At 38.1% G+C, this 26,878-nt stretch overlaps 1 protein-coding gene across 1 annotated transcript; it reads left to right on the forward strand.

Annotated features, from left to right (window-relative positions):
* Positions 1–99: 99 nt before the first annotated feature.
* On the forward strand, positions 100–26,325 carry ly75 (lymphocyte antigen 75). Its single transcript, XM_067496070.1, has 35 exons — positions 100–376; positions 1,575–1,934; positions 2,856–3,029; positions 3,353–3,514; positions 4,361–4,480; positions 5,253–5,393; positions 7,089–7,292; positions 7,641–7,795; positions 7,912–8,019; positions 10,128–10,216; positions 10,393–10,562; positions 11,196–11,398; positions 11,685–11,827; positions 12,249–12,327; positions 12,558–12,629; positions 13,599–13,722; positions 13,945–13,980; positions 14,595–14,764; positions 15,526–15,593; positions 15,686–15,762; positions 15,877–16,013; positions 16,507–16,615; positions 16,709–16,869; positions 17,058–17,187; positions 17,592–17,812; positions 17,913–18,075; positions 18,792–18,953; positions 19,048–19,170; positions 20,746–20,931; positions 21,045–21,268; positions 21,378–21,582; positions 23,703–23,861; positions 23,967–24,083; positions 24,254–24,424; positions 25,029–26,325. Exons 1-35 carry the CDS (start codon positions 256–258, stop codon positions 25,199–25,201), a joined length of 5,217 nt encoding a protein of 1,738 aa, XP_067352171.1. The 5' UTR covers positions 100–255; the 3' UTR covers positions 25,202–26,325.
* The last annotated feature ends 553 nt before the right edge of the window (positions 26,326–26,878 follow it).

Raw genomic sequence — 26,878 nt, forward strand, 5'->3', positions numbered from 1 at the left:
AACATTTGGATTAATCCTGATTTTGGTGTCATGCATTTTACTTTAATAGGACTTTATTTTGTAGTTTAACCGGAAGTATCTATTAATGTAGCCAGTATTTTAAATTGCGTGTTTGTGTTACTTCGCCAGTGTCGTGGGAGCGGGACTCTTAGATCACAGACGTGTCCGTGGTGTGGGACTGGGTTATGTTAGTTATCGGAACGCTTTCGGTTCTTACTCCCGTCTTGCTCCACTCTGCCTGGGCGCAGGTCCTCTATGTTGGTCCAACACAAACACTCTGCTGGGACCATGCTGAAACCATCCAAAGCGACAATTTGCCTTTGTTTGTTGACTCTTTTGCTGGAAGCCTGCTCACCGGCAAGCGTTGAAGTTTTTGGTAAGTAAAGCTATGTGGCCGAAGATCCATTATTTTACTTTCGTTTCTGCGCCACTGTGGTCATATGTGCCGTTCGCACTTGGCTCAGTTTGCTTAGAAGTTCGTCCACAGAAGTGCGACATTAATCTACAAACAACAGACTGCTGAGCTACAACAAGTACAGGCTGATTCAAACCTACTCGGTTTTATAACTTATGTAGTTTTACTTCTATCCCGACCAGGGAGCTCGATGCCACACCAATTTCTGACGGGACAAACAAATTGCACACTCATCCCTTCTTCCATGACTGTGTATATGAGATGTATACAACTCTGTTTATAGGCCAGCCAGCAATTTCATTTATGCTCCGTGAAGTATTAATGTAGGCCTGAGAGGCTGCAATACTAAACAACTAAGTTGATATTGTTTCTAATTTTAGACTGTGTAAGTGCGCATGGTATCGCCCATATTTAGTCAATTTATTAAAAGTCCATTCTAACAATATATCTATTCTCTAACAGTACACGTGTAACTGCTAACATATCTCCAACATTCAAATGCTGTAATGAGACTATACATGAAGCAAATCCCCCTCAGAGTTTTACCCAAGGGGAAATTACTTGACTATAGTATCAGAGCACCTTAAATTAGTAGTTGGAGTCAAGAAGACGAAATACCAAGGGTGAAGAATAACAAGAAACTGTGTTTAAAATTTTTTGAAAATGGGGAAATATTAATTGCATACAGTGCATTAGTTGTTTGTGTGTGTGTGTGTGTGTGTTGTAGGATTTTCCGCTTTTATAAGAACTGCTCAAAAACACCTAGATTTCTTTATCAACAAATAAAGTCAGCAATTTTAGGTTTGAGGTTTGGCCATTTTCATGTGAAGCACTTTTAAGAACGGTTTGTGCTCTGTGCATAAAGCAACAAATATCTGTATTAATTCCAGATAATTTTAAAGTAATGTCCTTGGCAATGTTTCTCTACTATGGAAGAAATCAAAGACCAACTCAATGAATATGCAAGTAATATGATATTAAAACACAGAAAAACCCTAGTAGCTCCTAGCTCTTGTGTTTGGGTTCTGTCTGTACGACCTAAAAAGGTCACACAAACTCCATCTAAACATCTTAGACTGTAAACTCATGATAACCAAAAGCTTTAAGCAGCAATTCAGTCATTTATTTTTATACCTTTCTACCTGTCCCATCATCATAGACGAGGATGCTTTTACCATTCAGCACTCGAGCTCAGGGAAGTGCTTGGGCACAAACTTGAGCCTCATCACCTGTGACTCAAAGAGCAGGTCCCAGCTGTGGAAGTGGGGCTCAGGTCACAAGCTCTTCCATGTGGCCACATCCCAGTGCCTGGCGTTGGACATCCCGTCCAAAACATTGTCACTGTTTGACTGTGGCACCATCATTAATTTGGCTTGGCACTGTGACGGTGGAAGTGTTTACACTGCTTATGAAATGGACCTGGCAGTGAACAATGGCAAGGTTGCGGCAAAAGCTAACTCCACTGACACTTGGGTTAAAGGAGGATCGCAAGACAGCATCTGCCACAGGCCATATCGGGGTGAGTTTCCTTTCTGTTCTCTGAGAGAGAAAGTGATTACATTGATGTCAGCAGAGAAAAAAAGTGTTTCACGCAGTCTGTAATGGAGCTCTCAGGGCCTAGGAAATTGTTAAGGAATGAAATTAGAGGTAAATGCATTAAAGCAGATGGTTAGTGTGCATTACATACTTTTAAATAAAGTTAGTAGTGCTGCTGGCCTTTCTGTCACATGACCAAACAGGTTCTGTTAGATTTTTAACAGTCTCATTGGTGGATTTATTTATTTATTTTTTTACATTCCCATTATTTCCTGTTGCCAGTTAACATAATGTGTTAAATGTTAGACTAAGACTCCACTGAAACGTTTTAATCTCAAACTTGAAACTGTGTGTTTTGAATATTGGGGAATTTGTGTGCTGTGTACATGTAGTCCTGTGTGGCGCAGTGCAGCATTTTCACTTTTGATTCATGAGCGTTTGTGCCATACGTATGTGAAGAATTAACACAACATTTATGTTTTTTGTATATTATATCTGTGTGTGTGTGTGTGTGTGTGTGTGTGGTTACACATGTTCAAACCAGGAAGCTGTATAGTACAACTACAGTCATGGTTTTCTTTAACATAAATTGAGAGGAGATACAATTTGTTTACATTTTTACCAACATACAGAATCTGATGTAAGTGGTGATGTAACTCCTTATGTCAAAAACCTGTGCCTTGTTGTTCATAAATGAACAAAATTCTCTTTAAATATGTCATCCAAGGGTGTTTGCAAAGCAAGAGTTTCCTCTCACATGAGATTTTTTGTAGCCTGAGAAGAAGTGGTTTGTATGTAACGATACACGAAACAAGTGTTGTCATGACACGATAGACTTGTAATAGGTGTATCACTGTTTTAACTCTCTTAACTTTGAAATTCTTACCTTTCCCCCTCTGCCTAGTCATCCATACCACCAATGGGAACTCTGCTGGCAGTCCCTGCATTTTCCCTTTCAAATACAACGGCAGCTGGCATCATGGATGCCTCCCTGATGCAGATTTCCCTAGACTGACATGGTGTGCCACCTCCATTGACTATGACCAAGACAGAAAAAAAGGACACTGTCTAATACCTGGCATGTTCTATTTTATTTTTAAATATAATCAGTTTCATGGTGTTTTTTTTTTTTTTTTGACCCCTTCCATAATGTCTGTGGAGTCATATGCATATGCTAATTTCAAAAAAGTGACTTGTCTTTAAGATCATTTTCTTTTGTCATTATTTAACATGTTTTCCAGAACACAGTCAGAATTCTGGCTTAAAGTCTGTCTGTTAGAATATATTGATTAAATAGTTATCTATTTTTCTTAGTTTTAACTTAAAATCTGGCATTTACAAACCAAAAAAAAACATTTATAGATCCATACAATCAGATACATTATTTCTCTGACTTTCCAGAGGAGGGTTGCCAGAATCTGTTTGCTGGCCCAGAAGGTGAATTCTGCTACGAGTTTGTTTCCAGTGCGGCAGTGACCTGGCATGAAGCTTTAGATTCATGTCGTAGTCAAGGAGCTGATCTGCTCAGTGTTTCTGGACTCAATGATCTCTACTCTAAAACTGGTAATTCAGATTTATTACTACAACGTCTACACTCTTGTATTCTTTTTTTTTTTCCTGTTCCGTTTTCTTTCTCAGTTATAAAAAGATCAAACAATCAACTATTCACACAATTGCATGTTCTTAACTGCACCTTATTTACCACAATAGTATTTATGTTTGCCAAAGCCTGGAAATCATCTTTATACCATCTAAATAAATGTGAAGGAAATAGTTTAATTTTGATAGCAACCTATGCTTCAGTTTTGTAGGTCTTTCAGCTAACAGATATTAAATGATAATCTTTGTCATTTAGTAAGTGGGTTTGACTAATTAATTTAATCTTTTGTCTTTATCATACAAAAAGTTACTCGCTGCTGCAGGTTCCTTCTACTTAGTGTTGTGAAAATGTATTTGTTTGCTTAACCAGGTGAGTTAACAAAGAACCAATTCTTATTGACAATAATGAAGGACAGATGCAAAATTGTCATTTAAAACAAAAGACTTACAAAAAATCCCAAAATACTAAATGTCATATTAATTCTGCTTTGATGTATTTGGAAACCACATTAAGGGGGACAATTTGCAACTGGAACTGAGCATCAGCAGTTATAAGACGCTAACTGTTCTCTCTGAGGTCTGGGTTTCATCAGCTCAACCTTAAAACTCCTGACAGTTTTCTTACTGCTTTACTGTTGAACATGTATGTTTCTCTGATGCTGCACATTTTGTTTTATTGTGTAACCGTGTATTCATGTTTTATGTTATTTTCACTGTTACATGTTATTTTGGTGATTTATCTAAGTCATCTCTTTCTTCTTGAAAATTATTATTTATTTTTCCTCTACCCTGTATTGTTGCATTGCACAGTGCTGGATGGCCTTGACACAATGCCTGAGGAGATATGGATCGGCCTTCACCAATTAGACATGACTCAGGGCTTTCAGTGGTCAGACGGCTCTCCTCTCTTCACCCTGCATTGGGAAAAAGGCAAAAAAGTCTTTTTTCTCATATCTTTAACTTTGTTATATTTTTTTAATCTCCATTTCCATCTGAGAATATCGTAGTAAATTGTGAGGAATGTTTTCAATTTAAAAAAATTGTTCAGCAGTAAATGTTAGGCCCTTATTGTGATTACCGCCATAACTGAGAGACTATTACATCTAAAAGTGTTAATATGTGAAGTGTTAAAGCTCAATGGTTCGAAATGTGTATGATAGATTTAAGGCTTTTGCTGTGTATAAGCACAGTGATCTAGTTTTGGTTGCACAAAGCACTAGTACACACGCACCTGCATCCTATGTTCTACCTCTGTTTCTGCCATGTCATAAACTACAAACTAAAATGTCAGCATCAGTTAAAAGAACAGTGAGGCCTGTGTCGTAAAGCAACTCATTCTGCCTATTTATGGGGAACAGTGTAGCATTGCTGAAAAAATAATTAATGGGAGTTGATTAATTATAAAGCTTTTCTATCTATTGTAATTTTATTTTCTTGTCAAATGGAAGGTTTTGTTAGGTGTACTTAGATTGAAGCGTGAAGGGAAAACATGCTGCTACTGATATGAGCACTTTGTGGAAACTTAAATATACAACACATCATTGTTGCTACCAGCAGCACTTTGTTTAAGCAATACTGCAAGGTAAAAAACAGAGGATAAGCTGAACCTAGAAAGATGCCCAAAAATAAACCCTCTGCTCTGCTGCCACAGTCACACTATGATTGTATTTTTATAGTTTGTGTGCGGGTATCTTTTGAACAGGAATGCCATCCACCTCCACTATTATTGAGTCAGACTGTGGGATCCTGAACTCCAAAAAGAACTTTGAGGTTACTTCGTGCAGCAAACGGCTCCCATACATCTGTAAGAAGAGTCTTAGTCCCTCTCACACAGCAACACCAGGTAGGTTAACTGGTAAATGCGTTGTCTGCTGCTAGTTTAGTTTATTTTATTTTTTTCAATAATATTTAAATAAGATTAAGATCTGTTCTGTTAAGTTGTACAGAGAGCAGAGCTAAATAGTAATGTCAGCATGCTCACAATGGCAATGCAAACATGCTGATGCTAAGCTGTCATAATGCTAACTGGTTATTGTTTTAGTTTTTCATTTTAACATGTGCTACTTGGTAATAAATCCATAACATTTTGAGAAGGTGATGAGATTTTGTGTTATTGCAGTTAATCCTGAGCTTTGTCTGTGAAAATGTCATCATAAGCCACAAGTCAAAGACGTACATCCCCATGAAACGTATGAGGCCAATTCCTTTTATTTTTGCTGTAGACTGAAAACATTTGGGTTTGACATCAAAAGATGAATATCGGACAAGAGATCAACACTTCTGCTTTTTTTTCCAGGTATTTACTTATGGATCTGATACAAAACTTAGAAGATGGCGCTTTTGTTTGAACTCCCCTACTTTTAATGTGAACAAAAGTATTGGAACAGATAGAATTAAAGTCAATAAAACTTCACATTTATTTGCAAATCCTTTGCTTACAATAACTGTATCAAGCCGATGACCCACCGACATCACCAAATGTTATATTCTTTTGTGATGCTTTCACCTATGCCTCTTTCAGTTTGTTTTTGGGGGGTTACTCCCTCAGTTTAGTTGCATCTTTCCTTAAATTGGCAGACAAAATGTTTTCTAGACTTCTGAGTTAATTTGGCTGCTGCCATTGTGTGTTACATGATCAATTAAAATTAATGAGCCTGTCCCAGAAGAAGCCATGCAAGCCCAAGCCATTACATTACCTCCACTGTGTTTCACAGATGAGCCTATATATTTGGTATCATGAGCATATCCTTTTTTTTTCTCCAAACTTTTTAGTCTTTCCCATTACTTTGTTGAGGTTAATCTTTGTCTCAAAAGTCCATAAAACTTTGTCCGAGGATTTTTAAGGCTCTCAGAACATTCCAAATAGTTGTATGATCTACGGCCAATGTTTGTGCAAAGGCTATGGTTGATTCTTCTCTCAGCTTCACAACTGCTTGTTTTTCAACCATAGACAGCTCTCTGGTTTTCATGTTGCTTACACCTCTGAACTGTAAATGCAGTCTGAACAGATGAAACTTAAATCTGAACCTGAGCATAGGCATTCAGTGCTATTTATTGTTTGAATAATCAATATCATTGGACACACCTGTCAGTCACATGATCCAATACGTTAGCTCACATAAACAGTGGGTGGGTTTAGAAAAAGGTGCTATCTTCTAAATTGAGTATCAGATCCAGCTGTAAATACCTGGAAATGAAAGCTGAAATGTTGAGCTTTTGTCTCATATTCATTTTTTGGTATCAAACCCAAATGGTTTCAGTATATAGCAAAAATAAACAAATTGTACGTTTCAAGGGGCGTGTACGTCTTTGACTTGTGGCTCATTATGAAATTTATTACAGACATAGCTCAGGATTAGCTATGTCTAGTGTAAAAGCATTGCAAGCAGCTTGTACATTTATACATTTCATTTTACACAATAAGTATCTGGTTTGACACAACAGTTGGATGAAGAACTTGAGGTCCTATATTTTGCACTATACTGTACAAATTGAACTGACTTTGCCTTACAGTCTCTATGTCTATATCCTTTTTTAGAGTCTTTTGAATATAAAGAAACAGTGTGTGTGGAAGGTTGGGTACCATGGAATGGCTGGTGTTACAAACTAGTAAAGGACGAGCCTAAAAGTTTTAAAGGTGCCGAGGTGCACTGTGAGCAGACAGAGGGGAGGAGAAATGGCTCTCTCGCCAGCTTCCATTCCATCGAGAGCAAAGAGATGATCAACACTAATTTCGATATAGGTAAATCTCTCACTTTCAAGTTTATATATTATCCTACATGGGGTTTTAATTCTTTGTTTGAATAATTTGTAGACTTCACTATAATTTGTAATGTAATGAATATTGGTGTTTTCTTAATTTTATGAATTTGTGGCAAAGAATATCGGCAGTTGTGGCCAAAAATATTGGCATCCTTGCAATTCTGTCAGAAAATGCCAATATTTCTTGCCATGAATGAATTTATTTAACTTGCACTTGTGATTCAAGGTTGAAATGAGGATACATTTCACAATATTTTATTTCCAGACCATTCATTTCTTTTCTATTTGAATTTGATTGTTATGTTAACAATGTGTTACGATTAATTAGATGATCAGGATGTGTGGATTGGTTTGAACGTTGTCGACGCGAACTTAACAATCTTTGAGTGGACTGACCATCAACCAGTCACGTTCACCTACTGGGGCCCAAATGAACCAGTCCAGCCCACTCCAAACTCCACTTGTGTCTACTACTCTGGAGAGGTGTGTGGTGTGATGTGTGTGTGTTCAACCTTTGTATCCAGTCTCTTTCTCTTCCTGTTATCTTCTGTAGCTGTTTATATGAGGCCTTTAAAATCAAATATGTCTGTTTTTCAAAGTCTCATGGCTGGCGAGTTGGAAACTGCAACGTGACGCAACCCTTTATGTGTCAGAGAAAAGGAGAGATCAAGGAATCCGTTACAACACCTGGATGTAGCTTTAAGGATGTAAGTATTGTCTATGTGACCCAAAACTTTTTTTTTCAGGTTTTTTTTTGTTTGTTTGTTTTTTCCCTTTTTAAGCTTGTACCGTTTTTGCATTGCTATTAACTCCTCATTTATTTCTTTTTGAGCTCACATCTGCGTCGGATCTGGACCACATCCATAGAAGATCCATGTGCACAAAAATTATTTCATATGCCTTTTCTGACTCATAAATGCAGAACATGCAGTGGGAAAGTGTACACATACTTTAGACTATGTGTACAAACAGTATTTCTAGAGGCAGCATGAATGGAATTAACATAATGAGTAATGTAATGTTATCCCTGGTTTGGCCCTAACAGGTGGCCTTTATGTGTGGAGTTGCATGTTCTCCCTGTGGTTGCGTGGGTTTTCTCTTATGTCAAGCTGTTTGAGCATTTACTACATATCCCTGATATAAAACTTAAATTTTCTCTTCTAGTTTCCCAAATGAGTGCACTACTTGGATATGTAAGTGCACTAGTTCAAAACTAGGCATTATAATTCAACAACATTGCTTACTACTTTACCAGTGAGAGCCAAAAATGCACACTAGTTTACTATTGAAGGCCCAAAAGCTCACTAGTTGAAGCCTTTTACACCATACTAGTTAGCTAGTGAAGTCTAAAAGGCTTACTAGTAGTACTAGTGAGGTTCAAATCCACTAGATAACTAAATGAAGCCTATTTGACCTTACTATTAAGACTAGTGAGTTACAAAATGGTTACTGTTATCATTGGTGAGGTCCAAAACATCCACTAGTTAAAACCAGGACCTTACCAGTTAACTTGACCAAACTAATTAAATGATAAGGTTATAAAAGTGTATACCACCCAAACTAGTGAAGGCCAAAATGCTGACTAGTGCCACTGTAGTCGCAGAAAATGATATTGTGGAGGTGGGAAAGAGGGGTGGATTGAGGCATCCCATTGGATCTTCAAGTCAAATATCCAAAAAAACAATCCGGACTCATAAATCATTCATCATGTCATTCTCCCTCCCTAAACTAGTAAGACTGAAAAGGCTACCATTTACCTATTTTAGCTAGTGAGGCTTACAATCTTTACTAGCACTACTAGTAGGCTCCAGATCATCCACTGGATCACAAGTGGATGTTCTTTTGTTTTACTAGTTGTAGTTTGGCTCAAATGTGATTACTAGTTAACTAGTCAATTATTCCAGTAGTTACACTAGTTGAGTTTAACTATTGAGGCTAAAGGTCTTTACTAGTAAATAAGTAAAAGTCAAATAACCTACTAGACACACCAGTTGAGGCATTCATATATTTACTAGTTATCTATTGAGACCCTTATTCTGGTACTAGTTGACATCTGTCATACTAGTTTGAAAAAAACAACAACAACTGTGCTCTACTTGATGTCTGCATGGAACTAACTGACATGTCAGACACTTCACTAGTTAACATGTTTGGCATTTGCAGTTATGCATAGATATTGACTAGTGCACAGTTTTGTTGAACTAGTACAACTAGATGTCAACTTACACATGGCAAATGTTGACTAGTATGGCCACCACTATGTCCACCAACTGGTGCAAACTAGTAGAGGACTTAAGTTTGATATCAAGGATATGTAATAAATGCTCATACTGCTTGCTATATCCTCCAGGTTCTCTGGTTCCTCCCACAGTCCAAAGACATGCATCTTAGGTATAGTGACTGCCCATAGTTGTGAATGGTCTCTCTGTTTTGGCCCTGAGATCAACTTGTGACCTGTCCAAGGTTATGAGGCTCGTGCACATGCTCTCATTTTTGTAATGGTTAAAGCGTAACAGGCGTATGCACTTCTTTATAAATCTGCCCAAATGTGTGCACATACACACATTTTTGATAAGCATCCTCATAGTTTTGATTATTCACATTTGTGTTTAGAAGTCAAAGCTCTACTTCAACATCTTGTCATGATGCATGCATATGTTAACACTCATGAAATTGCAACAAACTATGGCTATACCTGTGCCTTTTGAGGATTGCTTGTTGACAAGCTCGACATTTAGTCAGCTCACAAACAGGTTACAAACACTTTTGACCAAACTACAAAGTAGTTTAAGGTTTACTGCTGTCATTGTCACAGGGTTGGAGGAGACATGGCAACTCCTGTTATAAAGTCAACACTGAACAAGTATCCTTCAAACCTCACTGCAACATCACCATAAGAAACAGGTCAGAGTCTGTTAAACTAGTGATTTTTATAATACACACTGACACTCCCATACACTGGCTGTTCACGTGACTACTTTTTGTATAATTTCAGGAGACCTATTTTTCTAACTTTAAGGCATACTGTAACTCATTCATCACACATGGGTAAGATATTTACTTATGACTGTTCTTTCCAGGTTTGAGCAGGCCTTTATTAACCGTCTTCTTGGAGAACACATCACCAGTGATGCTCAGTATTTCTGGCTAGGGCTGCAGGACACTGAAAACACAGGAGAGTTCAAGTGGATAAGCACAGATGGTTCCCAGAGTATGGTTACGTATACCAACTGGGGCGTGTCGCAACCAGGTTAGCAAATAAACAAACTGCTTCTACTGCTTTATACAGCAATAACAAAGACTAGATGATTAAGCATGTCCTTGCAGAGTTGTGGTCATAGTCCTGTACCCCAGTCTGAGCCTCTATTCATAGAATATTCTGGTTTCTTTGAGTATGAAAGCTCAGAAGTAAGTGCAATGCAGAGCAGAGAATGAAACCTTAAAAATGTATTAGCTACCTAACTTAAAGCCGTCTGGTAGTACATTATGTGTAACAAATCCCAAAATTTTGCAAGACTATTTAACAAAAAATTCAAAATGACTGACAACAAAGTGTTTCTTGTATGATCAGTAATGCTGCATCCTGGAAACAAATCCCTCTGATCAGTACTCTCTACTAGATTTGGGATAATTAACTGCACCAAAAGTAAAAATACTTAAACTAATTAATCTACAAGCCAGACAATGAAATCTGAGTCATAAATGCCTGCTGTAGGCATGTGATTATTTTGTTTTATTTTGATTCAATTTTTGTTTTCATCGGGTAAATTTTGGTCAATAAATTGTCAGACAACTGCAAAAATTTTCATCCAAATATCTCAAAGGTACCATCTGAAATGCCTTGGATTTTTTTAAAAATAGCTGCGTAAAACATGTTTTTCAGAACATCGCCATGGAGATTGTGTGGTAATTTCCACTGCAAAACCTTTGGGCAAGTGGGAAGTTAAGAACTGTGCAGTTTTTAAGGCTGGCACCATTTGTAGACAAGACCTCAGTCCACTTGTACCGCCAGAACCAGAGCCAAAACCCAATGTGACCTGCCCCGATGGATGGGTGTCCCAGCAAAACATTAAATACTGCTACAAGGTGTGTGTGTGTGTGTGTGTGTGTGTGTGTGTGTGTGTGTGTGTGTGTGTGTGTGTGTGTGTGTGTGTGTGTGTGTGTGTGTGTGTGTGTGTGTGTGTGTGTGTGTGTGTGTGTGTGTGTGTGTGTGTGTGTGTGTGTGTGTGTGTGTGTGTGTGTGTGTGTGTGTGTGTGTGTGTGTGTGTGTGTGTGTGTGTGTGTGTGTGTGTGTGTGTGTGTGTGTGTGTGTGTCCCCTCCAAACTGTTACTTCACTGGTACTGCATTAGTAGCTATTATGAACTGTTTCAGGTATTCCATGAGGAACGGCTGAGCAGGAAGCGAACCTGGGAGGAAGCTGAGAGGTTCTGTCGTGCTCTTGGAGCCAACCTACCTAGCTTCACAAACATTGATGAGATGGTGGCACTGCACAGCATCATGAGAGACACCATCAGGTACACACACATGCACGCATCAACTTTACATCAACCTAAATACACACTTTATGCAAAAGAGTGTGCGAGGAGTTTGGTGGAAATATTTTAGACTTGCACTATTAATCACTGAACAAATACATAAATGGTAAACCTGTCTTCATAGGTGCATATCACAGAGTTCAGACTCCTCTTTGTTGGTGTCAACATCCAGCACTTCTTGACAGTTAAATTAAACGTGAAATATGAATCAGGAGATTTTACAAGTGTTCAGTGAGAGGTTGAGTTAGTCAGTGTATCTAAGAATAATATGCCAACATTCTTCTAAAATTCCTCAGTGTTAAAGATGATTATTTTTATAGTGGTTTTTATTTTATATAATTTTTAATAAGGATTAATTAAGCATCATAAATAATGGTTTGTTCCTGTGCTTATGTTGCAGTGATAATCGGTATTTTTGGGTTGGCCTGAATAGGAGAAATCCATCCGATCACTCCTGGGTGTGGAGTGATGGCCGACCTGTGAGTATAGTATCTTATTGTATATTACAGCCCTAACCCACTCCTTAACACATTGTAAGAAGACTTGCACTATGCATCTTAAAATGTAATATTAAGCATGAGATTATTTTGTGTAATTAAACATTTTTAAATTAATTGTAATTTAGCAATCCCTGGACTACCCTGGAGGCTTGCACAGTCCTGCATTAATTTGTGGTCTCTGTGAAATCTCTTTATTTATTGTCTGACAGGTGTCTATGGAGGTTTTACACACTGATTTCCAGGAGGATGATGCATATAATCGGGGCTGCACTGCATTCAAGGTGGGCTGGGTAGATTCATTACCATCCTGCTTTTATTGTCCCTTTACCATTTACCATGGTGCTTTTTTATGAACCCTTAAAAATTTTGTGTTTCTGTTCATGATAAAGAATTACCTAAATATGATGACATTTACACAGCAGTTGACCGAATGAGACACAAAATTCACTCTTTATTCATTTAGTGTGGAAAATTCAAAAGTAAGTGAATATTTATGATAATCAATTACCTTGAAGGGGAAATTAAATAGATGCTGGCTGTCCAACATCACCCCAAACACTGAATGGCGCACCATATAGTGTTTGCCATTTTATAGTAGTGTCCAAAAGTTGAGATGGTTTCAACTTTTTTTGTGTGTGTGCTTGATCTGGTTCCATATTGTCATCTGTGATTTCACACCATTTGCTTGGGAATTGTAAGAAGTGCTGCAGCTGAAATCCACCCCCATATGTGTGGATTCCATCTCCTCCTTTTTTTTTTTTTTGTCTTGTCCTTTCGGGTTATCCTGTGAGTTCAAGGTCATCACAGCGGATCACTGTCTGCCTTCCTCCTCAATTTCTACCGGGCTTGGAACGGCACTGCACAGCTGGGGAGGGGTTGTTGGGGTTTCAGTGTCTTGTTTAGAGAGACTGAACCCCCAACAGCCCACTGACTCTGTGGTCTGTGGATGACTGCCTTACCAACTGAGCCATCTCCTATGTGCTGTATTGAAATAAAATTAAAATCCCAGGAAAGACAGCTGGTCAGAGCAAATCATGAGGGTGCTCTCATCAGTTGATTCATTCTTGCTGTTTTTCTTAAATAAAGAAACACTCCCTTTTTTTTTTTTCGTTTATCTTGCCACTTAGACTTTTGACCTTTGCTTTCATTTAGACTGGCTCATTTGTGTTTTCCTCTGAAATTGATGATTAGCAGGTAAATCTGTAATTCTTTATGATAATATTTATGCAAACAATCTATGTCTTCATTAGACAATGAAGAGCACCTTAAAACACCTGTTTGTGCTGCTGTACCACGAAATACCTCCCGTGTATTTCTTTGCCACGCCATTTCACTGTGATGCCAGATTGGAGTGGGTCTGCCAAATACCCCGCGGTAAGTCAACACAAGTACAAATATGTTGGGTATATTTGCAAAGATTGTTTGTGAAAAGTCAACATATTACGCCAACACTTCTTAATTTATGAGATTTCTTTAGATGTGATTAGAAACCTTGTGGTCTAAGCATAAATCTGCTGGAGTGCAGCATGAGTTGGTTCTCTCCATACTTTTGGTTGCATTCTGCTGCTAACTTACTCTCGTTTGATACTTCAACAGGAAAGACACCGAAGAATCCAGCCTGGTACAATCCTGGTAATGAACAAATCTGTGTTTAAAAATCTTATATTTTGAGTTTATAAAGTATTTTGGATCTTTAACTGCACCTAATTTCCATTTCTCAGACAATCCACTAATGCAGGGCGTCAGCAGGGTTTGAAAAATCTTTTAAAGAACTGATTTTTAATGCTCTCAAAAGTAATTTGAAAGAATTAGAAGCCTCAACATTTTCATCTAAAAATATTTTTATTTTTGGTGTCAAAATGACATTAGCGATCAATCGACTCCAAAACTGTTGATTTGAGCAAAAACTAACAAATATGTTTAGTTACTTTTTAATTACTTCTTCCATCAATTTTCTGTTGATTGTCTGTGTCCAGAGAAGAAGTCAGAGAACTAGGAGTAGGTCAGAACTTAGTATTGACAAACATACAGCATGATTATAAATGTATAACAAATAATCTATAATAATTGTTTTTCACAGTGAAACAGGTGTATAATTCCATTCTCTGTAATATTAAAAGGTCACAATATTTTTGTGAACAATGTTGTAAACTGTATAATTTCATTTGTGCTAGTCTCAAGTTGGGTATGATTACAGCTATGTACAATGTTTCACACCTTTTAAATCTGTATGTTGTGCCTTTCAGTTGGGTACCATGAGACATCCATCTTCATAGATGGAGCAGAGTTTTGGTTTGTCGACGAGCCTAAACTTTCTTTTGAGGAAGCAAAGCTCTTTTGCAGTGCGAATGACAGCCAACTAGCTGCACCAATTACCAACTCAGCTGCCTCAAAGGTCCACGACTACTTAACAAGTGTAAGTTCGGTCCATTTAACGTCTATTAAAGCAGGATTAATTGACTGTTCGCTGAATTTGATGCCCAGAGTCGCTGTTGCTGACCTGCCTGTAAGTTTACAATTCACATTGATGATGTACTAGACGTACTACTCAAATGTAGACAATTGCTGTTGGACAAATATTTGAATAAAAACTTTCTTTGACAGCAGCAATAGAAAACACAAGTAATGCAGAGCATTTCACAGGCACAGGTCTGAAACACTAGGTTCAGGATTTCAGACCGAGGTAGATAAAAGTGGGTTTCTTAACATGTGCAAGCTTATTCTAAAGTTAAAATTCCACATTAATGTTTCCCGCTTGTTGTGGTGTTTTTTGTTTTTGTTCTTTTAAAAACAACAGTTTTAAATATTTTAAATTTGATGCCCTTGTATATAACATTGTGCTAAAAGGGTCAGCCAAAACTGCTCACTTGCACATAGTTAATGTGTGTCCAGCTTGTTTGCAAGTGTATTGTTGTGTCTTTGGTTTTTTGAAAGGCAACATAGCACCCCACCTTCCACTCTTGTTATGTTAATTACAGCTCTTATTACATTGTCTGTTGTGTTTAAGCTGAGAGCTGCTTGTGTAGAAATCCAAAGCTCAGTATGCTCTGTTAGGGCAACTTTTAGGGGTGGGGCTTTGATATCATGTTATCCCATGATATTTATTTATTTTGGTGAAGTGGTAAAAAAAACTGTGGTAATATGTGATGTGTTACTCAAATTTGCATGTTTTAACAGATTTCAAATTCTTCTCTGCAAAACTGGTGGATTGACATGAGGCAGCCCTGGCGGATATTCCCCATGACGTAAGCCAGTATTGTCATTTACACATACAATGTGTACCCGTGTATATGTATATGTATATGTGGTAGACTGTGATGAAAAATATATGTTCCAGGTACACCCAGATGTACTTGTATCATTCAACATTTTTGGGCAAATGCACCACCATCACTCCTAAAGACAGCTTTCCAGGTAAGTAAACATCAATAGTCTTTACATAGCTTAAACTTTTTATTTTAAATGATGACCTGTTTATTACTCAGTTATTCTTAATATTCACATTTTCTACAATATGTTAACTTTTAGAGATTCAGCGCAGTTGCGGACAGAGATTCCCATTTGTGTGCGAAAAACTCAACACCACGTCGGTGGAGAAAAATCCTCTGGAACCTCATCCTGGAGGTCTGCCCTGTGAAAAAGGCTCAGTGTCCTTCAGAAATAAGGTCTGGTCCCACATCTACATTTTAGACTCAACATGACCCATAACCAGTTGACTTCTCCAGTTGACAACAACCATCATATGGTTGTATGACCATATGACAACCATCATATGGTTGTTGTCCTGTAGCTCACGAATGAACAAAATGGCCAAAAAGTACAACTGAACTTAGATTCAGTTAAAAGAATGCTGAGTGGAAGAATTTTGGCTTCTTTTCAAATTATTTTCCACTAAACTTTATTTACTGCTTGAGGGACTGTGGTATCAATGGCCTTTGAAGAAATTTGTTGCAACTGCTGAATACTGAGTATTTTTGCATGGTATCTGCTCACTGTGCACCTCCTGTATGCTTCATGTTATTTAACCTTTTTTTCAGGCAGAAAGTAGAGAGAAGAATTTGTACCTGTAAAGTGTATTGTAAGGTCCTGTGGTTTTCTTAGATGTGCACTATATGCACTTTTTGCTCAAGTGGCTGTGATGATATTCTCTTTTTACAGTGCTACACAGTGATGACAAGCATGAAACCTGTATCATTCAGTCGTGCGAATGAGGAGTGCAAGTCAGTGAGGGGAACCCTGGTTACAATATCAGATCAGGTGGAGCAAGGTGAGGACTTCTCTTGTCAAATAAGGAATAGCAGTCATTGTGCATGCTCCACTGAACACAAAAGATAACACTATACTATATTTGATGTTTTAGACTTCATTACCACCCTTTTGCCAACCTTGATAAAAAAGGACCAGATATGGATTGGTCTGCAAATAAAGCATAGTGACCCTGAGTGGGCAGACCAGTCCCCATTTACCTACCGCAACTTTCACCCCCTGCTGATGGGAAAGCTGAAAAAAGTAACTCTCAGTGTAAGTTCTCCTTAACCTTGGGTTTCTCAAAGAGGAAAAATGTGTGGAATAAAATCAGTGTCTTTTGTTCTGTTGCATCATATCTTATCTTCATCCTTTCTGCATTAGAGTCATGTCAGACGATAAATACAATATGTTCACAAAAAAATCTTAATTTATTTTCTTCTTTTTTTTCCCCTTTTTTTTAGTTATTTAATCCGGACAGTATGTATCTGTGTGGGTTTATAATCAATAACCCAAACTCTGCCATGCTGGGTGCCTGGGACTTTTCAACTTGTTCACAGTATCTCTATCAGGGCATTTGTCAACACTATGCTGGTAAGTCTCCAGTCTACAAATTTTGCATTATCCAGATTATATCGCAAAACTGACAATCATGTTATTTAGAAAGATTTATTAACTGCCTTAACATATCAGGAAAAAGAATGTATAGTTAGCTATCGTTAACACATACTAAAGTAAACGACGCATGGTGTGAGCAGCAACACCTGTAGTTCAAATGCAGGTTCAAAAAGATATTTGTTGCTGGACATTTCAATTTCCTGCTTTCTGTCCATTTTTTTCTTGTAATTATTATTCTACTGTGAGTGTTTTGCAGTAATTAAATGCATCAAATGTTAGATATTTTAAAAGATATTTTAAAAAATTCTACTATACTGCAACCTGGATATACAGCAACATGGTATTTTCATAGCTATCATTGTATGTTTTGCTCATTTCAGATAAAGTAGAAGAGCCCCACATCCCAACAGAGCCCTTTGTCGTTAACAACCACACCATCCTGCTACTTGTCAAAAACCTCACCTGGTTTGAGGCTTTAGAGCATTGCAGAAATAATAGCATGGATCTGGCAAGTGTAGCTGACACCCTCCTTCAGGCCAATTTAACGGTGCATGTAAGCCGTGCAAACACCCCCATGTGGATCGGCCTCTTTAGCGAAGATGTAAGAACACCAAAGATGGGCTTCCTTTTTTTTTTTTTTTTTTTTAAAACCCACAATTTTTATGATTTACATCTTAACACCTTTTGCCTTTCAAATTCAGGATGGGATTCACTACCGCTGGACTGACCACAGTCACACTGTTTTCAGTCGCTGGTCTTCAGATGTCACCAGTGGCTCATGTGCCTACCTGGACACCGATGGGTTCTGGAAAGCCACCAAGTGTGAGCAGAGGCTAGGAGGTGCTATCTGCCACCAACGGCATGGTGAGTGGGGATATGGCATTCAGATAAAGAAGAATGCCTCTTGTGCTTCCTTATACAGCAAGTTGCTGGTTTATGAAACACTTTTCTGGACAATTGGGGAACTTTATTCTTTGAAAATTCTGTCAGGAACAAATTTTTTATTTCTTTATTTTTTTTCACCATAGTGGTGAGGAACTCGCGATCACAAGTCCATATAGCCATGCCAGTTATAATTCTTTACGAAGTAAAGTTAAAATGCTATGCTATGCAATTCTTATGTTTTTATAATTACCTTGCTGCTAAGTTAGCTTAGAAAATTAAGCCATGGTTTTGCAATTTGGCGTGGCTGTCTAAACAAAGTACAGGCAAAATGGGTGTGTGCATAGGATGAGGGATTTACCAGTTTTGAACAGGTGTGTTATGTTGAAACTCAGAGGTGGAAAAAAGAAGTTAAACAGGTTACCAATTTTATGTTGCATTAAATGTAGCAATACAGACAGCTTTTGTGGTCTTCATTAATTAAAACTTGATTAAGTGGTGCTTTTTTTAAAACCTATTGGAAACTGTGACTATTTAACATTAATGTTCTTTAGAAAATGTTTCTGCTGGTTTACCTTGGTTGAAAAGCACTTAATTATTTAAAAAAGGTTGCCTAAGCATCATTTTTGCCTACAATGTTCTTCTGTATTTTATATGACCATTTTGAAAGATCTAAATATGTAAACATATTTATACAGAAGAGATCACCACTCCAGGGGATATGGAAGTGAAGTGCCCCCATAAGATTAATGGTCCAAACTGGATTCCCTTCAAGAACAACTGCTACTCCTTCCAGCTGACCTCCTCCAGATGGAACCACTTTGACAAGGGACAGATTTACAACATTTGCAGAAACCTACGTAAGAATTGTGGTGTGGTGTTCTGTTTACCAGTTTTTTATTTATTAATTTTGTTGTTGCAAACATTGTTAATGATGATGCCTTTGTGATACAGATGCAGATGCAGTCATCCTAACGATCCGAAATGCAGAGGAGAATGAGTTCATCAAGAATCAACTACTACCATTTAAGAACTTGGCCCAATTTGCGTGGCTGGGGCTGTTCAAAGATGAAAATGGTTGGTACTGATTTGACTATAAATCTATATTTATTAGCTGTATCTCTTGTTGCTACATGCTAGTATTACAGATCCTGATGCCTCACTCAGAGTAGGAGACAATCTTGATCTAATGCTAGAGAGATAATTTTTTTACTTCACCAAGTTTTTGCACGCCACAAAGCCTTATAGGAAGCATGCATCATAAAATTTGACTAACTTTTGTGGAACCTGTGAGGTGCTGTGAAACTCTCTGTTGGTGTTTTTTACAGGCCATGTGAAAATACACCTGAGAACAAAACTTAGGATCCCTTTACTTTGAAATGGCAAAAAGAATAAAACTAATATTTTTGTCACCATAATATTAAATGCACATTAGGCTAGTACAACAGCTCCTTCATCATCAGAAGCAACAGAAATGGTCAAGAAGTATATAAACAGAAATGCGCAATAAAATAATGAGAACATTTATAAATTACTTTGGATGTCCTCCGTTTGGCTTCATAACCGCCTCCAACCTCTTAGGGTACATTCTGAGGACTGTTTGTAATTTGTAGCCCATTCCTTATGGCATAAATGTCATAAGTCTACCAGATTGCTTGGTTGTCTGCCATGTACAGCTAGCTTCAAATCTGGCTCCAGTTTTTCAGTGATATTTAAGTCTGGTGACTGGGAAAGCCATGTTAAAACATTCAGCTTATTCTTTTTAAACTGTTCCTGTTGAATTGATTTGTGCTTTGGATCACTGTGTTGAAGGATCCACTGCATTTTCATTTGTAGCTTTTTGGTAAACCTAGAACATGTTACTACAGGAGGCTTGGCTGTAAAATCTTCTTACATTGGGCTGCATTCATTCTTTAATGTGTATTCTTTAACATACATCCCTAAAGCCTCAGTGAGCCTGCACCTTGGATGACTTTAGGAATGTTTCTGTTCTCATAAACTAAGCTTGCTTATTTATTTATTTATTCATTCATTCATTCATTCATTCTTATCACACATACCGGTGTGAATTATGACAAAGTATTCTAACTTTGGTCGCATCAGAATAAATCATCATTTGGTTTGTTCATGCTCATTAACATATTCAACATGTGCTGCCTTATTTGTCGAAGTAGGCAACGGCTCTTCTTAATACTTGAGCAAGTTTTCTAGCACCTGATTGATTGATTTATAAGAAAATAAATTAATTTTTTTCTTTGTCTTCCACTTCTATATAGACTTAGTTGGTCCATGTTTCTTCCATTCCTGTATTATGGTCTTAAAAGTTGGTATGGGTACCCCTAAAGTCTGTGAAATATTGTTATATCCCTCTCCAGCTTTAAGAAGATTTATCAAATTTGTTTTCTGAAAGCTGTTTTCCTAAATCATTGTTGTTGGGGTTTTTTTTTTATTATTATTGTTCTCCCACAAAATGTTTATGACTACCCCTCCTTCTGGAGAGCTACCCAATTGCAGATTTAGTGTTTTCTCAGAAGGACTAACGATCAAAATATTGTACAAAGGATTGTCAGAGTGCCCTATTGTTGCTGGTTTTTGATGTGAACGTGTGGATCTTTTTTTGCCAGGCTTAATAGTGATTTTGTTCTGCTGTAGATAACCAGCTTAAGTGGTATGATGGCACAAATGTCCAATATTCCAACTGGGCAAGAGGCAGACTAGAGCTAAAAGGACCATTCATGGCTGGCCTCGCAGTGGAAGGCAACTGGATAGCTGTTCAAAATCCAGACCTTTTCCCAGAGTTCAAACAGGAGACCATTGTGACCTGCAAATTGGACAATGGTTGGTATATCACACTGCATACTACATATATCTCTCTTCACATTTGGTAATATCAGTACTGAAAATATTTTATACTTAAATATATTAATTATTGTGAATCCATCTCACTTAAGAAAACAAACAGGAGTATGACAAGTCATCTAAGGATTATCAGCATTATGGCAACCTAACTTATGAGGTTGTTCCTCGGAAAATAAGTTGGTACGAGGCTGTGGAAGAGTGTGGTCGGCGTGGAGGCCACCTTGCAAGTGTCCATGACATACAGCACAATGCACATTTGACGCTCATCAGCAAGACAGATGGCTTCCCACTCTGGATTGGCCTTTCAAAATTGGATGTAAGATTTTATTTTATTTTTTTAACCAAAATCTGAAAAATACATTAAATTTAATTACAATTATTCATTATGATTCATTCTGTCTCTGTCTCTTTGTCTCTGTGTGCAGAATAGTAGCTCAGACTATGAATGGTCCGATGGAACAAGAGTTGACTACAAAGCCACCATCTCTGAAAATGAAGTAAACAAAAAACAACTAGAAGACACCAATTGTGTTTTTGTAACCCCTACTGGAACCTGGATGAAGACCCCTTGCAATACGTTGTTAGATGGAGCAATCTGCTACACCACCAATATCACTACTTCTTCCCAGAGTAAGGCAACAAGGGTTTTGGTTTGTGTGCTTTGGTCATTGGTTGCTCTCAAGGACATGTTCGAGGAGTAACAATACTGTATAAACATGAAAATGACAAATAATATACAAGGAAAAGAGAAATTGCAGACAACATAAGAATGGCCTAAAGAAGGCAGTCCCAGGCACAGTGTGTATGGCAGTTCCGACATAATTACTTGTATACTAAAAGTGCAGTGTGTGTGTGTGTGTGTGTGTGTGTGTGTGTGTGTTTTGTGTGGGTATGTAGTCGTGTGTCCAGTGTATAACAATAGCAGGGATGGCAGCAATGTATCGGTAAATATGAGGTTAGCTGTTAATGAGTTTTGATGGCCTGAGGAAAGAAACTGTTCTGGTGTCTGGTGGTTTTGCCAGAAAGAGCTCTGTAGCATCTGCCAGAGGGGAGAAGCTGGAAGAAGTTGTGCCCAGAGTGATAGGGGTCAAGTGGTGATTTTCTATGCCTGCTTCCTGGCTCTCGATGTGCCTAAGTCCTGGGGAGTGGGCAGGGGAGCACCAGTGATTCTTTCTGCAGTTCTTACTGTTTGCTGCAGTCTGTTCTTGTCTTGTTTGATGGCTGCTCCAAACCAGACTGCAATGGAGGAGCACAGGGCAGAATCAGTGACAGCAGTGTAGAACTGGATCAGTAGGTCAAACTTCTTCAGCTGTTGTACATCTGCTGCTGAGTCCTTTCTGATAGTCAGAGCTGGGAAAATTTGGAGGACAGGATATCTGGTTTTGAACGCTGAGCTGGGAGGGCACCTTGTGTGTCTTCAGGTAGTAGTACATGGTTGGATACAGGTGAGGTGGTAGTGCTCGCTGAGCTAATGGCAGGTGGTGGTTAATGCACTGTGTCTTTCAAATCTGCATCCTGCATTTGGGCTGTAGTTTTTTGTTCTCCTCAGCAGAAAGGCCTCCTGTAATTTGTAATATCCTGCAAGGCTCTCCACATTGTTGTGGCATCATTGGCAGAAAAGTATAGTTTCTCTTTGCCACCTTGATGTACTTTGTGCATTTCATAGTGCCTTTCTAGCGTGCTTTTACAGGGGTCTATCCCTACACCCATACGCCTCCCTTTTAGTCCTGCCAAGCTGTCGGGAGTTAATCTGTGAACCATGGCTTGTTGTTGCTGTATGTGCTATAGGTCTTGGTTGGTACACACACGTCCTCACCAAAACTAACCTATGATGTTACAGTGTCAGTCAGTTCATCCAGGTTTTCAGCTGCAGCCTCAAACACTCCAGTCAAAGCAGTCCTGCAGCTGCTCCTTTGCTTGTCTGGTCCATCTCTTCAGTTTTAACTGAATGTTTTGCAGATTTTTGGCAGGAGATGGACCATGCAGTGATCTGAGTGACCCAGAGTAATATGCTTTTTTTTAGTAGTTTAGCAGTGATCCAGTTTATTGTTGTCTCTGGTGGGGCAGATCATGTGCTGTTTATATTTAGGGAGTTCATGGTTTAGTTTTTCTGTGTTAAAGTACAGTGAAAATAGATTCTGGTTATTTTCATGGCTAATTTCTGAAGTGCAAATGAGGGAAAACTCTTGCAGAGAATTAAATGGTTTACACTTCAGAGTTTCTAGGTTCAGGCTACAGGATCTATAGTACTTATAACCGTGATATCAGTACACCAATCTTGTATAAAAGCAGATTCCACCTCGTTTTGTTTTCCCCAATGGCTACATTACATGGTCCGCTCTGTGTAGGTGAAAGCCTGGCAACTGCGATGCGTTATCCGGGATGGATACGCTACATCAGGTTGTAGTGCAAAGTCCATATTTGTTCTATTTAGAAGTAGCAGGTCATTCATTATATTCAGGAGGGAGCAGAGATTAGCCAGGTGAACTGATGGGAGTGCCCTGAGAAATCCAGGCTGCTGCAGCTTCACAAAAAGCGCAGCAGCGCACTTTCCTCACTTTCGCCTCCTCCAAGAACCACAGAGCCGTTAATCTCGGAGCAAAGACTTCAAAATATTGACAAAGTCCTAGAGCGCATTGGACCAAGGTGTCCATTGTTATGCCAACAAACAATCATCACTGTAATGTTATGATGTATCTGCCAGTGTTTTATATGGTTGTTGATTTTATTTATGTTTTGTTATAAACCAGGAGCCCGATTCCATGCTGCCTCAGAGCCCAACCACTGCCCTCAGAGCAACATTCAGGCCAATTGGGTGCAGCATCAGGATCACTGTTATGCCTTTGTGACCATGAACGCATACAGCGTCTACAGCATGAAGCAGGCCCAGAGCATCTGTCAGAACATGGGTGAGTTGGTTTAATGTGTGGAAAATTGTGATTATTATTCATCTAGAGCCCCTTCAGTCTAATGGGTGTCATTTTTTTGTTTATTTTCTTTTGTTGTGCTGACAGATGCTCAATTGCTGACCATAAAATCCAAAGAGGAGAATGATTATGTGTCAAAGTTCATACATGATGATCCTCTTATTACCAGTCGTGTATGGCTCAGCTTGGACTTTGATAGTAACGGTAAACTTGTTAACATTTTATTAAGTAAACAGAAGAATGACTATATTTCATTGTGTTTATAGCTTAAACTGTAAGTGGCCAAACTCCATGTTTTTAATGGGAGAATAACCCTTAGCACCGCACAGACATTATCTGTTTGTTTTTTGACACATTCCTTCTCATTTGTTTAGGAAAACCCGCATCCTGGCATGATGGCTCAGCTCTCACTTACACTAACTTCAAGAGTGAAGTAACAAGTTCAACACCCATCTGTGCTGTCATGATGGCAGGAGATGAAGGAGTCTGGAAGTTTATCCCCTGCAAGAATACTTACAGTCATGTTGTCTGCAAAATTGGAGCAAGTGAGTGTTGCTCCACTCTAAAAGAATAGTTTGGCATTTTGTTTATTTGCTCTCAGAGTGTATGAGCCAACCAGGGATTCCTGTTTTGTTCATATTGTGTATTGAAAAGTTAGTTAGATTAAGCGCACTGTATAACTGACTTTTGAAATTTGCCTTTGAAGTAGTGAGAGGTAGTTCAGCTTGGAAAGAACAGCTATTAGGGTTGACAGAATGGAGTACAAGGTAGAAGTGAAAGCTTCAGTGTGTAGCTGTGGAGGAACATTGTTTCTTACCTTGTTCACTGGAATTGATTGCGAATGTGTTTTTGAAATTTCTATTTGTAAACGTATACTGTAGAATTACTCGGTTATTGGCTTAGTTGAGAAACTTGGAATTCAATAAATGCTCAGTGTTCATCGTACAACGATGTCTGGAGTGGATAATTGTTGGACCACCGGATACGAGTAAGATCGCCTCTACACTGACAGCTGAATGAAAGGATCAATACCAATTTTCCATAGATTTATAAATATGTACTTCTAACCTGTATGATTAGAGGGTCTGAAGTCAGATAAGACAAAACGTATAAAAGCTGACTGATAACTGTCCTCCTTTTGGTCCTCAGGGTCTTCAGGCTCCCGTGTAGCACTGGGTCTCTTTATTGTGTTCCTCCTTGCTCTCCTTTCAGCCATTGGCTTCATGATCTATAGGAAAAAGAGAGCCTACTTCACCTCTACGGTCCGCTACAAGAGAACCTTTGATGAAACTGACACCAGTATGATAACAGATGCTGAATGAGTTTGCTTAAATAATCAATCTCAGGGATTGCTGAAGTCCCCACCTTGTGTGCATTTTAGTGTGGCTTGGATGCAGCCTTTTTAAAATTATTTATTTAAGCGAGCAAACTTTCTAAAATTGGTTGTAAAACTGTAAATATTGTTTGAGAATTATGAAAATCTGTTTCTTAATTTGCTATGGGAGATTCATGTGTTATACTTAATGTTTGTTTTTTTTTTTTGGGCGGGACAAGTTTATTTTACAGAGATGCAACACAAGACAATGTCCAATTCAGCCTTAAAGGGTTAAAGTGCACTGATGCATAAGTGTGCAAGTAAAGTAACTGCACACGTAACCAGTGTGCAGTTACTTACCCTCTACATTTCTAGTCTATCCTGATCTCCTACATTTCAGTTTTAGCATACATTTCAGTGTATTCCGAGAGAAACTTTGCTGAGAGTTCTTTTGTATTTTTTGGGACTTTATCTCTTATACTCAGCTCAATTTTTCTGGCCTTAGCTACAGCTTTTATTGTACCTCAGCAAATTCAATTAAATCTATCCAGATTCAGAGATTACACTATAATCAAGAAAATGCATTTGTAGTTTTAGATGGACTTTGCCTTTTTAGTAGAAAATATTGTCTTGGATGACAATTTCACTGATTGTGCCTTTTTAACGTTATTTCAGAAGAAACTGGGAGTTTGAGTCATTGGATGGGGTTCCTTAAATGTGTTTACTGTTGACTTACTGTATTATAGTTATGCAGACTGGCTTTAAAAGTGCAGAACTCAGTTTAGTCTTAAAATTAATCAATATTGTTTTGTGATTTTATAATATGCAGTTAACTACTGAGCAAGAAAGCACTTTAGTTTGTCGTGAAGCTACCATTTTGAATATTTTGAAATTGCACTGGTGTTCGCTAACTGCTTTGTAAATATGTGATATTACAAACTTAAACCAAAGATGCTCTTGACTTGTTTGAATGTTGACAAATGAGCTTACCTTTTAGTATACAGGACTGACTCAATAAGGCTCATCAACTCATTCGCATGCAGTTGTAAACTTAATGTTTTTCAGACCAATCTTTCAGCACCAATTAGGTATGGGTTCCTTTTGAATAAAATTTTCTGTCTTCAAATACAACGTGTTATTAATGTGATATTGTTAAGTATGTGCATCTTTAAAGTTTAACTGATTACACAATTATAATTTAGATATATTTAATCTTTACCATAGCAGTAAAAATTATTTCTGTTTTTAGGGTTGAAACTTTATTATTGAGGTCAAAGTGGTTAGTGGAGTTGTACTGGAGTGCACTGAAAGAAGAGGTGGCTCTTATGTTTTGGCCACCCTATTTAAAATGACGGAGGTTTCAAACTAAAAACCGAAATTTAACCTTGTAAAAGTAGAATTCACAGCAGAGCCACTGTATTGGATTGCATTAAATTGGACAAGTCATAATGTTATTCCTGATAGGTGTATATTGTCTTTGGAATATGTTTGTGTACATTCTAAAGCAGCCAGATTGATTTTTATGCTGAAAAGTTGGTTTTATATTGATTTAGAAGTGCTCACATGTCAGTAGTGGCAGCATACTGCATGTGTACAACTGTTCACCCTGTAGTTGAGTAGGAAGCAACAAGATTAAACATAACCAAGCTGTTGGACCATCAAATAATCTGTGTGAATCTAATTA

The sequence above is a fragment of the Channa argus genome, chromosome 2, assembly GCF_033026475.1.
Source record: "Channa argus isolate prfri chromosome 2, Channa argus male v1.0, whole genome shotgun sequence".
Taxonomy (NCBI): domain Eukaryota; kingdom Metazoa; phylum Chordata; class Actinopteri; order Anabantiformes; family Channidae; genus Channa; species Channa argus.